Source organism: Prunus persica, chromosome G1 (genome assembly GCF_000346465.2).
Source record: "Prunus persica cultivar Lovell chromosome G1, Prunus_persica_NCBIv2, whole genome shotgun sequence".
In the NCBI taxonomy this organism is placed as follows: Eukaryota; Viridiplantae; Streptophyta; class Magnoliopsida; order Rosales; family Rosaceae; genus Prunus; species Prunus persica.
This window is the reverse complement of record NC_034009.1, coordinates 42,484,724-42,502,891: the sequence shown is the minus strand read 5'-3', so window position 1 is coordinate 42,502,891 and position 18,168 is coordinate 42,484,724. Positions and strand designations below refer to the sequence as shown.

Below are 18,168 nucleotides of genomic sequence, written 5' to 3'. Positions count from 1 at the left end.
GTTACTTTAACGCGAAACTTATAGCATGTGTTAAATGCATATTTATTAAGACTATATGGTACACGGAAATCCTCAAAGCTCATGAAATATTTGAGATATATCAGATGAAGCAACCTCTTGAAGGATATAAAGTACCACAATATTCTTAATTAAGAGTTAACACTAAGAGTTTGAGTATTTTGAATTCAAATTTGATATTGTTGTAACATATTCTAACTACTAAATTAGTTGTTAATACTCCTAAAGATTTCAATCATTTGAAAAGTGAAAAGCAGGTTGAATAGTGTGATAGATGATCATGTATGAAGACAATGTTGCTTGTATTGCTCAAATCAGAGAAGGAGAGATATTAATCAGGGGGAGATATCAATCAGGGGGAGCATCCCAATTCTACTACATTCAAGGCATATGCGCGTTGTACTCTTTTTCCCTTCGACTAGGTTTTTGTCCCACTGGGTTTTTCCTAGCAAGGTTTTAACGAGGCAATATAAGCTCATCCAACACCATATCAATGATTCAGAAGAAAGTTTCACTCTTTTTCCCTTCGCTTTGGTTTTGTCCCACTGGGTTTTCCAAGCAAGGTTTTTAATGAGGAAACAATGTCATTGTATGGTGGACATCCAAGGGGGAGTGTTGTAAATGCATGAGTTGGTGGATGACCACCATACCTCTTAATATTCCACCGTTGGATTTTATGTAACCTATACATTAAGTATTTGTAATTAGTACTTGTAACCTATAGGTATATTGTAAATGATGGTATTCAATCTTCTATCTTGTAAGCCTATAAATAGGTGGTCCTACCAAAGATTAAGAGAGAATAAACATGGTGAAACTTTATCTTTAGCATATCACTTCTCTCTACATTTTCTCCCCCTAGTTTTATAACATTTTTACTATTATATCTAATATAGTGGCTCAAATTATTTATATAAAAAAAACTCACATGAAATGGACTTTAGAAGCACATCCAAAGCCCATTTATAACATAACAAAAAAAACTTCAAACTTCCTATAAATTACAAAACTGCCATTAATTTCTTAAAACGAGTCCAACCCAAAACCTCATTAAAAAAAACCCAAAACAATCGATAGGGCATCAAAGTAATGTAATAATCAAAATTAAATTAAATTGGGCAAGCTGTCTCTTTTTGTTTTTTTGTTTTTTTAAATTTGTTTATAGAAATTAAATGATGTAGGTTTTTTTATATCACTAATGCTAAGAATATAACTAAATATCTATAAATAGATAAATAAAAAATCCTTTTTCACTTACCAGAAAATAGCGAGGAAGGATAGTGAACAATAGTCACACATTAAATAAATTATATTTTTTACTTGTCGCAAAAAAATTAAACAAATACTAGGCCTTTTTTAAGGGAAGTAAAAAACTCTATAACTGTGTCAACATTACTTTGGCGCCAAGATCATTTCAGTTCCAAAAATCGCAGGGCTCCAGAGAGAGGGAGAGATTGATAAACAAATTTATAGGGCTTTCTCTGTGCGATCAATCTTAGATTTCAAAATGCAAAAGCTAGGTTTTCCGAGTATGAGGAGCTTGGATAAATTCAAGTCCCTCTCGAAATCGGTCTCAGGAACTTCGAATATCTTCTCCTACTCCTCGCGTCCTCCAGATTCGACCTCTTCTGGAAGTTTCGCAAATTTGAAGCTCACCGCAGGTTTTTACTGGAAATTTGTGATTATTGGTTGATTCTCTCAGGAATTTGGAGTTTCTGAGACGATTTGTCGTTGTTTTGTTCGTTTACAGAGAAATTAGTGAAAGAGCAAGCTTCTGTGAAAACTGATCTGGAAATGGCGGTACCTCTCTCTCTCTCTCTCTCTCTCTCTCTCTCTCTCTCTCTCTCTCAGTGTGTGTGAGTGAATGAGCTTATCTTTCGTGCTAGCTTGTGAAATTGTGTGGTTAGGTTTTTGTCTCACTACCTGCGTCGATTTGTTAGGATTTCAATTTCTTGTAAATAGGTGAGATTCATCTATCTCTATAAATTCGAAGGTATCTGACCAGAGATTTAAATGATAAATGCAGAACACTAAGCTGAAAAAATCAGTGGAGCACATCCGTGCATTAGAGGAAAAATTGCAGAATGCTTTCAATGAAAATGCTAAGCTTAAGGTGAAGCAGAAGGAAGATGAAAAGCTGTGGAAGGGATTGGAGTCTAAGTTTTCTTCAACCAAAACTCTCTCTGATCAACTCACGGAAACTTTACAGCTCTTAGCTGGCCAGGTTCAGGATGGTAAGTCTTATTTTGAGTTCTCTGACCTTTCACATTTTTCTTATGTTCACAGTGTTATTTATCCTTAGCTTGCTTTAACAGCCGAGAAAGACAGAGAGTCCTTTGAAGGAAAAATCTCTGCAAGTACAATAGCTCTTGATGGTTTAAATCAACAGATGAATGGTCTGTCTCTAAAATTAGAGTCTGCAGAGGACATTATAAGGAACCGTAAGTTGTTTCCCTTTCATTTCCTTTTCCTGAGAGAATGTTTAAATTTTAGAATGTAGGGATGATGCAATGTTTAACTGGATAAAGGTGCATTTTCCTTTCTGTGATGTTTCTGAATCCTGACTGTAGGTGAAAAGGAGCTGGAGGAACTCAAATCTGATAAAGAAGAAGGGGAAAAATCTTACAGAGATGAACAGAGCAGAACTGCAAATCTCATAGAGGAAAAAGGTAAACATCTTATGAATTAAGACTTTAGGTGGCATCATCACTTAGTTGCAACTAGATATTGCCTAATGAGCTGAAATTTCTGGAACTACTGTATTTTTGGCCATTATAAGCCAATCTTGCAACTAAATAATTTTAAAGTACAGTTCATGGAGCTTTACAATTCAGTGCTTTTGAAGATGGTTGAAGCTATGCATGCATGTGTCATATGGCTCATGCATTAGTTTTTCCTTTCAATGTAGGCAACCTTCCACATAAATTGCTTTGTATATGGTTTCTTGCCCTTTAAGTGATTTTCAAATATATTGTGTGTACAGTTGTACATCAACCTTGTAACTCTCAACATTTTGACTCGTAAGGGTGAAAAAATAAAAAAATAAAAAAATAAAAAATATTAAAAAAACTAAATTCGAGTTAGGCAGTTCTATCAGTATTCCTCTTAGCTCTGAAGCCTCTTAAGGAATACATGCTTAATATATTTCTACCCCTCTCAGATGTTCAGCTTTCTCTTAACTTTGTTGCCATACAAAGATAAAATTCTTTTCCACTTGAATCAAGATTTTCTCTTAGAACACATTTTAGATCTGGTAGTATGTTTTTGATAGTCAATAAAGTACTGTCTAATTAATGTATGCACTTTTCTTTAAAAACAAAAAACAAAACAATTGCACCATGTTTGAAGGCATGCATTGTTAGGTTTACCTCCATGTTCCAGTCATTGAGAAAACAATTGCACCTTGAGCATGTTGAATGAAATTCAGAAATTATTATTTCAAGTTGTCGTGGGATTGTTTTATAATGTTTGTCATTTATGTCATTCCTTGCAGATGCTATGATAAAGAACTTTGAGGCAACTCTAGCAACTAATAGGTTGGCTACAGAAAGTTTGAACTCTAAGTTGGGTGAGGTGCACCTTGAGTTAAAATTGAAAGAGGATGAAATCAAACGTTTGATAACTGTCCAGGAAAACTTGGAAAAGGAAAAGCTCGGTGTTCAATTGAGCAACGATGACCTTGTTAAGAGATTAGATATGTCTGTCCTTGAGATAAAAAACCTTGAAGGGTTTGTTCATGTGTTGGCTGCACACTTGGTCGAATTGGATAAACAAAGTTTGGATTTTTTAGACAAGTTTGATAAGCTAAACTCTCTCTATGACGCGTGCTTCAAGTTGGTCCAGCAGGAGAGGGACCTTTCTACCAAGCTTTCTCAGAGACAGTACGATCAACTGCATGATAGATTTCTGACCATAACATCAGAAAAAGATGCTATAGAATTGGTAAATCAGGAGTTGAACAATAAGGTCCTCGAACTCCAGAAAGTTCAGGAGTCTGTTGTGGCACAGCTTTCAGAGGAATGCCGTATAGCCAGAGAGAGGATACAGAACTTGGAGTCTGAAGCAGAAGGTCTGGTCTCAAAGAATATTGAAACAGAGAAGTTGGTCTCCCAATTAGAACTGCAAATTGATTCTCTGTCAGAAAGTTCAAGATCATCTGAGAACAGAATGGTTAGCAAATTCCAACATGTTGAATTTTTGCGTTTGAGCAGCGTTTTTGCCATATTAAGCTTTATTTTATACCATCTTGCAGCAAGATCTGTTGCTGAAAATTTCGGCATTAGAAACTGAGAGTAAAGATAATACAGAGAAATTACAAGCAGAGTTACAGAAAAAAGTGGAAGAAATAGATAGTTTACTAAAGGAGGGTGAAAAACATGAAGAGCAAGTAGATCTGATGGATAAACAAGTCAGTCAGCTTCAAAACATGCTAGAGGAGAAGGAGAACCTTATTCTGCAACATAAGGCACAAGAGAAGAATCTGGAAGAACAGAACACAGGGGTATGAATTCAGTGCGAATGTGTTGAGTGCATAAATCTTTTTTTTTTGCACGTATTTACGATTCTGTATTTTTTTTGCAGAATCAGGCATTGCTGGCTGCTGCTGAAAGTAAACTTGTGGAAGATAAGAAGCAATATGATCTCATGCTAGAGAGTAAACAACTGGAATTATCAAGGCATTTGAAAGATATCTCTCAGAGGAATGATCAGGTGTTATTTCTTGTGATATTCTTATATGGATACCATACAGGTTCTTTAAGTACTTTTGGACTGACAGTAAGAGGGTTTAATTAGGCAATTAATGACATCCGGAAGAAGTATGAGGTGGAGATGCTGGAGATAGTTAACATGGAAAAGGAAAAGGTTTGCTCGTTTTATCATATCTTGCAATATGCTTAGGAATGAATCATGTTCTTCAATTGTTATTCATTTGAAACTTCAGGCCGAAAAAATTGTTGGAGAAAGGGAGAGAGAATGTGAGAAAAAACTTGAAGAATGCAAAGAAGAATCTAGGCAGTACTTGATGCATGTTCAGGAGGAACATGCTACTCTGGTATGTGTTGGTGTGTGCTAATTGCTGATCACTTTTTCTCTATGATGCATTTGTTTGCTATCTTACCACCAAATCCTATTCTTGTTTTTGCTACACATTTTCTGGCATTACCAAACATTTACTTTCAGTTAGGGAGTAATTCTTTTTCGTATGTTAAATACCTCTGAACTTGTATTGGATTATGCAGAATTTTCATTCTTAGCAATCACCCTTAGTTTTTTTGAATCTTACATTGTAATTTGAAAAACAAAAAAAAGCTAGTTTGTTACTCAGTCTTTTTGGACTGATAATTAAATTAACTTATTAAATGAGCTTATCTGCAGTTTATTAATAAAGGTGAACATTTGTAAGAAATTACTTCAAATTCCCTTATTATCGTATTGGGTTGCTCAGTTTAATATGGGAAGTTGCTCATTTATGAGGCATTTATATTGCATGCTTCTGTGTTTTCTACTTCAAAGACTGACTTGGAATATTTGGTTATGAACATTATTGACTTTCATATTTGATGTCGTTTAGGTCAGTCGTATTCAGCAAGAGCATGATAAAAAGGAACTCAGTCTAAAAGCTGAACACAGTGAAGAGCTCAAGCATATCCAACTTCAAGCTGAAAACGAATTGAGAGAGGTTCAAATAGCTTTAAATTTAGTTGGAACTGCTAATTTAAGTTGAGTGTAATATGATTTACTAGTCATTTTATTATTTTCATAGAAAATGACATCGCTGAGGAACGAACATGAAGCCCAGCTTAGAGTTTTGAGGCTGGAGCACGAAGATGAGTGTAAGAAGCTGCAGGATGAGTTGGATCTTCAAAAGTCCAAAGTACATATCTAGCAGAAGTGCTTTATATAATAAGATTTATCCGTACATTTTATTTATAATGCTTATTTTACAGGAGGAGAGACAGAGGGCATTACTGCAATTGCAGTGGAGAGTTATGGGTGATAAACCACAGGAGGACCAAGAAGTGAATTCAAAGAAGGTGGGATTTAAAATCAATAGATCTCTCTCTCTCTCTCTCTCTCTGTATCTTGGAGAGGGGTGGGGGGTAGATTGGGAGTTTTACAAATAAAATAATTTCAAAATTTATACAGTCTGAAACAGTGTATTCACAGCAGGTAGGAACTGGGAAAGCATATTGTTAAGAATTTTTCTTTTTGGGGTTGAAGTGTAAATTTTCATATCAGGAGTAATTATTTTAAATGAATTACGATGCAACTAATCTGAAATTCTATGATTCTGATGCCTTCATTCTGTCTCAGGATTACTCCATTTCGTCAAGGCAGATAAGAAACTCTGTTGGTAGAAAAAGAGGTCAGCATTCTCTGGTACCAGAGAATGATGAAAAGGTGGCACATTAATGAAAAATCATTTCTACTTTCCTTCATTTTTCCACGTGACAATATGACAATGATTATGATATGTGATTCTATTTCATTGATAGGATTCACCGTTACTGGTAGCAACACAAACTCCAGTGTCAAAGTTGTTGAAGAAAGTAGAGAACGCAAACACAGGAAGTATAATGAGTATTCCGAAGCATCACAAAAAGGTGAATAACTTATGTACTAATGTTCTTCTGCTAGTGTATTCTTAAATGATGCAACATTTGCTTTTCTATAAGTTATAAATGCATTTCAGTAGTAAGAAATATATAAATCCTCTTGGCAGGGGCACTAGTGGTCGTTTAAGAATTTAATGTTGCTTACTAATATGATCGATCGATACGTGCCTTATCCCCTCAACCTCTTTAGGCTAACTTCATCAGCTTGCAGGTAACTCATCGGGAATATGAAGTTGAAACTTCTAATGGAAGAACAGTCACGAAAAGAAGGAGAACAAGAAGCACAGTGATGTTTGAAGTATGTACCTGGTCACTTCCGTGAAGCTATATACTAAATCTTTGTTTTGTATATGAAATAAATAGACTTCCAGAATTGCTCTTTTCAGCATACATTACCCAATACTGAATTTTATTTATATTTAACATCAGGATCCAAGAAAACATAAAAAGACAAGTACTCCAAAAGCCACTACTCCCAGGAGTGTTGTTAAGGTAACAGAATCAACCAAATACTTATTTACTTCAGTTTCTGTAATCTCTTGTAATGCTTCTACTTTTTCGTGCCCCAATATTGCTCGGGACCTTTCTTTGGAGCATGTAATGTAAATAGAAGTATTATTAATGTATTTATCTATTGGAAAAGCTGGATATGCATGTATAAATCGTGAACCATGATAGCATATGTAGCATGGCTTAAATTATATTACTTCAGTGTTCCTTTTGATTTCCACATGCAGAGTTTGCAATGTGTCATATTTGTTATGTAGGGATCTAAGGGAGGAGGTCAACCAAATCCTTCAAACATAGGGGACTTGTTTTCAGAAGGGTCTCTGAATCCATATGCAGACGATCCCTATGCATTTGATTAAGGTATTTTCAACTGATTATTGTAGACATGATTTTGTTTCATTTATTACAGAAAAATATGATGCCTTCTTTTCATTTTAATGCAATTTTTTGAACTCCCACCCTTCCAGATCGTTGATATGATTTTGAGTAGGGTCTGCTTAGACTAAATGTGAGTATTTAGCAACTGACCAGCTTTTCTTGTTTTGGTTCAGGTCAGAAAAGAGATCTCTGTAATTTCCCTGAACTGCTTCACTCAAAGCCAGCTGGGCACATGATATCGACGTACAGGGTTTCTGCTGGTTACATGCTTTCTCTTGTATATATGTGCATATAACTTTGGCATTTTACTGATTTGCAAGTTCCAATTTGGTCACTTCCTCACTCCTCTTTTGTCTATATGGGCTTTGTATATGAAACTTTAAGGATTTTGAACAGCCATTTTCAAAGCATTGTTTATAATGTTTCTTTTTTCAATTAATGTTAGAGGAAAGTTGGAGAAGAGAGAGTCGATGTGAGGGATAAGCGAAGGAAAATACATACACTGATTTTTCCCTTCTCACTTAAAAGAAGTAAAAACAAAAGCATAATCGTTCCCGAACAATCCTAAAATACTTTTAAGCTTTTAACTATGTAATTTATTAGCATTAGCCAAGGAAATGCTTGTACAGTTGAGGAATTTTGACATAAGATTTCATGTGGACATCATAACATAAGCATACATATGGTTGTGGTTTGGGTTTTGTGTAATTGGAACACCAAGATCATTTTTCTATCGGAAGTTCTTGCCTTCGAATGTCTGGCCAAACTGCCAATTCTTGGGGGCTATATGCCATGAGGTGGAGTATCTTTTATCACTTGCTAGGACTCGGAAGGTGAGTGACTCACCAACCAACTTGGCATCAGTAACCCACCTCTGACCCCACATCCGCTTCATCATTGTCCATTTCAACTTGTCGTGGCCCTTCACTTGCACGCTGACCACATCCCCAACTCCTGCCACATTCCACACCAACACTTCGTTGAAGTAAGGGTTCCCGGTTATTGTGAATCGAATACCTCCTTTCTTTTGGCATGAAACCCTGTAAAACATTATTAACACTTCATTCAATGTTGAACATGAAGATAATAATTAAAATGGTTGATCGATAATATTCTCTTGCTACTTACTATGACATGTTATGTTGTTACACTGTTATGAATAAACTTACCTGCGATATTCAATTGGGATGATGCCAGCCTTGTACTCGGCAATATTGAGGAATACAGGCTTGGCTATGTCAAAATGCTCGCGTGGTGGATTGCACCATCCTCCATTGTCGCTTGCCTGATTCCAATTCGGGGGGCAATTGTTAGTCGCCGTAACATGCAGAATCGGATTCCCGGGCTTGCACCATTGAGGTTGGTCTACACATTTGATATCGTAGCATGCACCACATGACTGTCCATTGTTGAACAATGCATTGCTCAATGCTACTGTCTCCAGGCCATATCCTTCTTGAACAACATCATGGTAACCACAAGCTCCACCTGACAAGCTCAAAACAATTAGTTGCAAAATATATATAATGTAACTAAAATATAGTGCTCTTGTGTTCAAAACAACGTTGTTTAGAATTTCGTACCAAATGTTCCGGAGCCTCCTTCATAGAATGTGGCATGAGATTGCTTCCAAGGGCCAGCAGTGAACCTTGGCCTATGGTGGGCAATGGCATGGTCGGGAAATACTGCTAGAAGAAAGAGCAGCAATGAACCCAATAGGGCTTTCAAATTAGGCAATCTCATGGTGGCCCTTGGCTGCAGTAATTGTCTCCTTAGAACTTAATTATAAACTTATTGATTTCTCTCTTCTTTTTTGTTATGAGGATTCTCATGCATCGTGGGTATATATGGTACAAAATTCATCGTTGTCATTGTAATTTTAGCAACTCCCTACTTCTCAGGGAATGACCTTAACAACTCAAGCAGCTGAATCATACTGCCAATTATGAGCCGTCATTTTCCAACAAATGTTACAAGAGCATCAGATGGATCTTAAACTCGTTCACATGCGTGGCATTTATATTCAAGAAAACAACATTCTCAGTCCAAAATTAGAGTAAAAACATAACATACAGGTTAACATGATACCTATATGGTTTAAGATCGTGTTTAGTTTTCATCCAACGGTAATCGTCGGATCAAACTTTACAGAGTGTTTTCAGGCTATAGAACTCCATTTTCCTCTACTATCTCCACATTAGTTACAAAAGGTTTCCAAAAACTTTGACACAGAGTCTTCATATTTAGGGAAGATGACTTCAAAAGTACATCACTTACAAAACTACGTATGAGTCAGAGTTATAAGAATTTGTACACCCCTCACTCTATGGACTCCAAAATCTATCACCTTCCAAGCACAAAAACAGAGAAATCAGTTAACTACTACTATATGACACAAACTCGACAATAGCATACCCTAGTAACTAGTAAGCACAACTAATAAACATCCCAAGTAAGTGCTATGAATTATCATGTGTCTCAATTTTTTTGTTTTCACACGCAATGGATAATAACTAGAGTTGAATTTGATGAGCACGAGGTGTTAAAGAATTAGAGTCATTTTGGCGTCAATTACATGCAATGAAAGAAACTTGAGCTGTTGACATTCAAGAAACAATTAGCTAAAGCTTGGAGTTAAGCTTATCAGCTGCTGCATACACCTCACCAATTAAATGCCATTACTTGCCGCCTCAAATATTGTAGTATAAATAGGACCCTTTGTTACTTCTTTTGAAACACACAATAGATAAGTCTTGTGTTAGTGTGGTGCTCATACCACTTGTTAGAATATTTATATATATAGAGAGAGAGAGAGATGCTATATATAAAGGAAAGATGACATCGGAGGAGATATAGAGAGCTCGGCTTGCGTTTTATTTACTTGTAGCTATGCTTTGGAATCAAGGTAGGCGGTTTTTTGGGAGCCTTTACATAAATTGATTTAATTAAATTTTGTAAATAGTGTATTATTGTTTAAGATTGTAAAACGATGATATTATTTGATTAATATTGATATGTTATCGGTGATAGTTGGAACTCTTGGATTGAGAAAGTAATTATGGGAAAGACGGACCATGTTCAGGTGAGCCCGTGTGCACATTATAATAGGATATCGGTGGTATAATTGTCAATTGGTTGATTTGGGCTTGGAGATCAATGGTTTAGACAAGATGACTAACAAAATGGGAATTATGGGATGATTATTAGATGGGTGTTAGTTCCTACAATGGGCATTCGAGACCAACTGGTATAAGCATGGTATGAGACGTGCGAGGTCTGCTTGTTCATTTATATGAATTAACAGGAATAGAAGAGCATACATTATGCATTACTATCATTGATTGTATGATTGTACGTCACTTAATTTAGTATGGTTTATGTCCCTATTGAGTTGTGGTTTCACTCACCCCCTTATAGACCTTGTAGACTTAAAACCCAAAAGACGGATGGTAGGCGATAGGGGTGGGCACTCAAACCGGCGAACCGGAAATCCGAGCCGAACCGTACCGAACCAAACCGGAAAAAAACCGAGTTGACCAAAAAGTCAAAAACCGGTCAAAAACCGAACCGGACCGGTTTGGACCGGTTCTGGATCCGGTTCCATGTCTTCAAAAACCGAACCGGGCCGAACTGAACCGGTGAAACTAAAAAAATATATAATTTCAATATATATTTATATTTAATGCTATATTTTTAATTTCACTAAAAAAAACCTAATATTTATCCAAGTTCAATGTCAAAATATCTCTCTTTTCTTACTTTAATATTTATTTTTTATATGAAATTGAGTAATTTGTTAATTTTCAAGTAAAAAAATAATATTTCAGTTGAGAATTGTATTAAAAAATAATTTAAAATAATAATTTTTATAATCCGGTTCAAAACCGAACCGGAACCGGAACCGGACCGAAATCGGTTCAAACCGAACCGGACAGTTTTTGAATTTTTTTTTATTAAAACCGAACCGAACCAAACCGGATGAATAGTACCGGATCGGTTCTAATTTTAGACAAAAATCGGTCCAAACCGAACCGTGCCCACCCCTAGTAGGCGAGTTGAGGTTGAATTAGTTGAGAATGGTAGAACTTTATCTATTTTTGGTACAATATTGTAAAATTTTGGAGCTATTTTTATAAGAGAAGTTTATTTAAGCCATGTTTCAGCCCCTCTATATTCACACACCCTTTAGGGTTCCCTATAAATATTTTTTCAACAATCCAAGACCATCTATTTTTTAAGTCTACATTCATAGATCATCCTTGCAAAAAAATTAGACAAATCGGAAACCGTTTCGATATCCAATTGTTTCCTACAAAATCAATGAACACGATACTTCAAGAAAGTACTAAAATTTCAATAATTCAATTGAGTGGTCAAATGATATCGGACTTAAGTGATTTTTTGTAGAGATGATCTTTGAATGAGTATCTACAAAATAGATGGTTTGAATTAGTGAAATACAATACGGAGTCAGCCCTACAAAGGTATCCCTCAAATAGGCTAATTTAAAGGATCCCTCAACAGAAACTCTTTATATATATATATATATACACCGTGACTTATTTTCAGAAGGGTACCAAAAATGCATTTCAGTATTTTCAACTGTACTTGTAGGTATGATTTTATTTTATTTACTTTTGGAAAATATAATATATGCCTTCCTTCGAGTACTCGAAAAATTTGATAAATGTAGTAGATATTAATCTGAGAGTATGCAATACACCGCAGAATCAAAAGCCTTTAAGCATTCTTGTACTATTAATTATGATTTCATGGCCACTGGTCAGCATACATATATATTTGAGACGAGAAGCCAGAATAATTCATTCGTGCGAGAAGGTTGAGAAGAATGACGTCAAACATTGGCCATGGGAGCTTCATTTCTATCGGAAGTTCTTGCCTTCGAAGGTCTGGCCAAACTGCCAATTCTTAGGGGTTATATGCCATGAAGTGGAGTATCGTTTATCACTTGCTAGGACTCGGAAGGTGAGTGACTCACCAACCAACTTGGCATCAGTAACCCACCTCTGACCCCACATCCTCTTCATCATTGTCCATTTCAACTTGTTGCCCTTCACTTGCACGCTGACCACATCTCCAGCTCCTGCCACATTCCAAACCAACACTTCGTTGAAGTAAGGGTTGCCGGTTATCGTAAATCGAATTCCTCCTTTCTTTTGGCATGGAACCCTGCAAAGCATATTGAGATTTCATTCAATGTTGAACATGATGATATATAATAATGAAAAGGTCGATCGATAATATTCTCTTTTATCAACATGTTATGTTGTTATTAGATTGTCCATGAATTAATGCATGAAATTTACCTGCGGTATTCGACTGGGACGATTCCAGCCTTGTACTCGGCAATATTGAGGAATACAGGCTTAGCTATGTCAAAATGCTCGCGTGGTGGATTGCACCATCCTCCATTGTCGCTTGCCTGATTCCAATTCGGGGGGCAATTGTTAGTTGCCGTAGCATGCAGAATCGGACTCCCGGGCTTGCACCATTGAGGTTGGTCTACACATTTGATATCGTAGCATGCACCACATGACTGTCCGTTGTTGAACAATGCATTGCTCAATGCTACTGTCTCCAGGCCATATCCTTCTTGAACAACATCATGGTAACCGCAAGCTCCACCTGACAAGCTCAATATATATATATAATGTAACTAAAATATAGTGCTCGTGTTCAAAACGACGTTGTTTTAGAATTTCATACCAAATGTTCCGGAGCCTCCTTCATAGAATGTGGCATGAGCTTGCTTCCAAGGGCCAGCAGTGAACCTTGGCCTACCGTGGGCAATGGCATGGTCAGGAAATACTGCTAGAAGAAAGAGCAGCAATGAACCCAACATGGCTTCCAAATTAGGCAATCTCATGGTGGCTCTTTGGCTGCAGCTTAATTGCCTCCCTTCACTCAATTATAATAAGCTTGATTTCTTTTTTCTTTTCTGTTTTCAAGATTCTTGTATGGCGGGGGCATATATATAGTACAAGATTCTAGTTATTTTATGCGGTGGCTGAGGTTTAATTAGTTGACTTCGTTGTAACTTCTTTCTTTGTTATGAGTTACATCTTGCATGAGCTGTCAACAATTGTTATAACAACTTTTACAAGGGTTAGTTCTTAGTTTGATGGATTTGTCCATCATAGTTATTTTGTAAAGGGAGTATTATTTTCAGTAAAAGAATCTAGATGTATGGATGTCCTTTGGATTCTATTACCTCTACATTAATTGGTATCCAATATATATATAATTCACGACAATTTATATCATGATATAGGAGCATCAATATAAATCTCCATTTACATTGGCCGCTCAGATGCTGATTTTGCCTCCCATTTCTGGCCCATAAACGGAGCATATTTTGGGTCGTGGGGATACAAAATTTTTCAATAAGGGATCGTTTGGGAGTAATTCTGGGAGGGTCAACCAAAATCACTTGTGGGGAAAAGCACCTCAAATGTGTTTCTCCATAAAATCACTTAGGTCCCGTTTGGTTCACAAAAAAGATTTGATGGGAAATAATTTCTCATGTCTTTCCCAAGGGATAGAAAATGAAAGATTTCGTTCTCATGTTTGGGAATGTTGGAAAAGTAAACAGGAAATACCATTTTATTTCCTTTCATATGTTTGGTTTGCATAGAAATGTAAAACAAAATTTGTTTAATTTTCTAATTATACTCATATGAAATCAAATAAAAAAATGAATGCATTTAATGGTATATTGTAATTCTAATTGTTAATGGGGACAAAATGGTCATAAAAAATGTGCATTTAATATTAGCTCATTTTATCAAACTTTCCCATGCATGGACTTACCAAACATGGGAAAATAATTGATTTCTCATCCACAAGCTTCATTTCCTATGAACCAAACGGGGCCTTAAAACCACGAAGTGATTATATGGAGAAGTAATTCTCCATCGAAGTGATTATTGGCCTATCCAAAATCACTCCTAAACTACTCTAATAAAATTGCATAAACCGAGTCTAAAATAAAATTAATAAAAATAATTTTAAAAATTAGTGAAATATACGTAAAATAACCGTAATATCCGTACACAAATCAATTAAAATTGGTAACAAACCAAAACCACGAGGGCATATAAAATTAAGACGGGAATAGAATAGAGTAAACCATATGGACCTTATCTGATTTTAAGCCCAAAATAAAACCACACAAACACAACAAAAATTGAAGCTGCAGTATTTGCTCGATCACTACAGCCCAACTCAACCGATCCAAATCAACAGACCAAAAAGATATTAAAAATTCATGAAAATTAATGAAAATTAGGACTAATTAATCAGGTCTCGCATTGCTAATGAATTATTTACTTGTTTTCTACTGCAACTCCGATTTCACAGAGGAAAGAGTAACTACGAAGCTCCATTTTCGAACGCGAGCATGAAAAAGAAAATGGAAAGGGCCAAGAGCAACACCAGCTGAAGAAGAAGCTCCAACAAGCCGCAGAGCTTGATCCTCTTGTTCAGGAGTCGCTCCCTCGCAACCTCCATTTTCAGATCTCCGATCTCTCTCCTGAGAATCTCCTTCTCCTGATCATCGATTTTCCATTCCGATCACAACTAAGATTATCAAGGTAAAAATGAGCAGAGAAAGTGAGAGATTAATGTGTTGAGCAAATTAGTACCAAAATGTCGTCGTTGTCGATTGCGGTGTCGAGGCTGCGATTGGGCGGCGATTTGAGAGAAGAAAGAAGAAGAGCGGCTTTTGCACAGCGAATTGCAGCATGCGATCTCAGAGCTTCGCCTCCTTCGCCTTTGGTTTGGGTCTCTCTTCCCTCCATAGCGCTCTCTCTCTCAAATTCTTCTTCACTGTATGAATTTGAATTATTTTGGTTTTGAATTGAGATTTCTTTTACATTGGGGGTTATGCTACTTTACACGTGTCGGTTGGACCTCAGGGCAAGTCAATGCGACTCAATTTGGACTTTTAAAATTTGCCAAGTAGCCCATAATTATCCGCGTCTACAGGTTTTTCAGTAAATTACAACTGTCCAAATTCCTCTCAAGCTTCATTAAAGTTTTTACAAAAAATAAAAATTACAAGAGGTATTGGGGAGGGAAAATTCGAAGCTAGGATTTCGGATTCATAGATAAATATTTTTTACCACATGAGTTATAAGTCCCTTGCTTCTTCATGTGCATCTTAGTTTCAAAAAAAGTAAATTTAGGTTTTAGCCATAAAAAAAACTTTCACTTTTGAAAAAAGCCAAAAAATTTTCAAAACAAACAAAAAAATCTCTCAACTTTCAAAACAAAGAAATTTGGCATATGCTAATAACTGGACATAAAAGAATATAACTCATTAGGTAACTACATTGAATATAACAAACTATTTTCTTATATAATTTCTATGCATTGCTAAATTGTTATTGTAGAAATAAATATTCGAGCACCAATGACAATACGCCATTTGGATAGAAAGATGTTCACACAGACTAAACTGCCCTTGATTAAAGGTAGGAAGAAGTGAGATGCATCTTGTCAACATTAATTAAGGGCAGTAAGCAATAGGGATGGCAATGGGTGGGGGTGGGTATACCATTCTTATTCTCATCCTCATTAAGCTTTTTCCCTCCATTTTCGCCTTCAAACTCGCAGTATTCATATAAGAGATTTTCCATCCCCACCTTCGTTGGGGAATGGGTTCCTCGACCTGCCTTATTATGGAAGAAAAAACCAATATAAAACTACTTTGTTGAAGAAAAAAAAAATACAATTAGAGCAAGATAATGAATATATATATAGGGGGCGGATCCGTGGCCTCATATTTTTTACACAAGTTTTGGGTCATTAGATTACTCCACTTTTAATGGTTGAGATTAAACATGACATGGCAAAACAATATTTTTTTTCTTTAATTAATATTTATACATTGGGATTAAAATTCTGATACCATATTAATTAAGAATTCATTCTCTCTTTTTCTTCTATAGAGAATTGACGCCTCCTCTCTCTCTCTCTCTCTCTCTCTCTCTCTCTCTCTCTCTCTCTCTCTCTCTCTCTCTCTCTCTCTCTCTCTCTCTCTCTCTCTCTCTCGTCCCCAAATCAGCTCTCTCGTCCCCAAATCAGCTTCTTAATTAATATTTGCATTGTGGTTTCATTTCATCTTCATTTTCCTCCTAAATTTCTTCCTTTCACTTTTTTTTTTCTCTCTCTCTCTCTCTCTCTCGTCCCCAAATCAGCTTCTTAATTAATATTTGCATTGTGGTTTCATTTCATCTTCATTTTCCTCCTAAATTTCTTCCTTTCACTTTTTTTTTAATGTCTAAGAGGTGGAAGACCTGATTGTCATAAGAGAATTTATTCAGTGAAATACTTCATTGATCAAAGCTATAGGCAGACCTAACTGGTTTCATATCATTTTCATTTGCTGATTCAATTTGCTAATTTTATTTTATTTTTATGAGAGAGAAAATAAAATTAATGATTGTTTATTTAAAACATTAAAACTATTTGTCATGTTAGATTTAATCTCAACCATTAAAAGTGGAGTAATCTAATGGCCCAAAAATTGTGTCAAAACTTGTGTCAAAAATATGGTGCCACGGATCCGTCCCCTATATATATATATATATATATATATATATAAGACAATACAAGAATGTTTACATATTGATTAAAATTTAACTAAATATATAAGTAGTGTGGCTTAATTCATATAAATTATATAAATATATAATATAATCATAGAAAATATAAAATTTTGTTGGCACAATCACTTTAATATCATATTTATATAAAAGGGTCAAATCCCAGCACCTCTCCCCGAACACCATACCCAAAAAAGTCCCTTTATCCGTCCCTATGCCCGTTTTTTATCCTTCATGCTCGACCCATTAGGGTCGAATCCCAACAAAGATCCTTACTCGCGGGAAAAATTGCCATCCCTAGTAAGCAATACTGGCCACAAACTGACAAATGATGATTCATTTGCCAGGGTAACGAGATACACAGGTTGCGCATAAGCCCTCATGAAGGCTCAACAAGGCCCACAACCAAGTAAGGTTAAATAGAAATCTAGCCCTACTTGGGCCCTTGCGCCTTACGTGCCTTAGTTTAAGGGGATGAGCCCAACAAGACTCTTCCTTAGGCAACATGGCTCCGGCAAATCAGCCCAAATTACCAAGATCGATTTATTACGGCCTCAATAAATAAGGAGATTACACTCATCCATTCTGGATAATTATCCACACACCCCAAGTTAAACGGCTAGTTGACTTAACATCCGACCTAACGAGTCTTAACGCACCCAATCGACATTCAACACGTAGCCACTCATGATGAAAAATCAGGCAAAACATAGTTTTATGGAAAGCAACCTATGCCTCAAGGAGAATGTGGCCTTGTTTGGTAACGTTTTAAGGGGTTGTTTTCATTTTCAAAGAACAAAAATGAGGCAAAAACATGTTCGATGGCCCAAAAACAGAAAACCCTGAGAATGTTTTCATAAAATGAAAACAAGTTCATGTGTACTTGTAGAAAACAAAAAAAAAAGTTGTTTTCATAAAAATAACTCACATATTATTATTTCAAATTGTACTACCAGACACGTTTTCATTGTTTTTGTTTTCTGAAGATGTTTTCTAATTAATTTACCAGACACATT

General features: G+C 35.9%; 4 protein-coding genes across 4 annotated transcripts; 1 reads left to right on the top strand and 3 right to left on the bottom strand.

The window, feature by feature from the left end:
- On the top strand, positions 1,526-7,938 carry LOC18793534 (synaptonemal complex protein 1). The gene is made up of 19 exons (XM_020554959.1): positions 1,526-1,679; positions 1,769-1,818; positions 2,045-2,252; positions 2,334-2,459; positions 2,589-2,687; positions 3,512-4,188; positions 4,271-4,519; positions 4,600-4,728; positions 4,813-4,881; positions 4,961-5,071; positions 5,591-5,698; positions 5,783-5,893; positions 5,967-6,053; positions 6,334-6,420; positions 6,516-6,623; positions 6,847-6,933; positions 7,065-7,127; positions 7,403-7,505; positions 7,697-7,938. The coding sequence occupies exons 1-18, from the start codon at positions 1,526-1,528 to the stop codon at positions 7,502-7,504; spliced, it is 2,625 nt and encodes an 874-aa protein (XP_020410548.1). The 3' UTR covers position 7,505; positions 7,697-7,938.
- On the bottom strand, positions 8,225-9,266 carry LOC18793086 (expansin-A16). Its single transcript, XM_007227130.2, has 3 exons — positions 9,107-9,266; positions 8,693-9,011; positions 8,225-8,563 (listed from the first exon to the last, which is right to left on the bottom strand). Exons 1-3 carry the CDS (start codon positions 9,264-9,266, stop codon positions 8,254-8,256), a joined length of 789 nt encoding a protein of 262 aa, XP_007227192.1. The 3' UTR covers positions 8,225-8,253.
- On the bottom strand, positions 12,407-13,410 carry LOC18792968 (expansin-A9). Its single transcript, XM_007226677.2, has 3 exons — positions 13,251-13,410; positions 12,851-13,169; positions 12,407-12,713 (listed from the first exon to the last, which is right to left on the bottom strand). Exons 1-3 carry the CDS (start codon positions 13,408-13,410, stop codon positions 12,407-12,409), a joined length of 786 nt encoding a protein of 261 aa, XP_007226739.2.
- LOC18792776 lies at positions 14,574-15,388 on the bottom strand. Its single transcript, XM_007226559.2, has 2 exons — positions 15,188-15,388; positions 14,574-15,092 (listed from the first exon to the last, which is right to left on the bottom strand). The coding sequence occupies exons 1-2, from the start codon at positions 15,341-15,343 to the stop codon at positions 14,916-14,918; spliced, it is 333 nt and encodes a 110-aa protein (XP_007226621.1). The 5' UTR covers positions 15,344-15,388; the 3' UTR covers positions 14,574-14,915.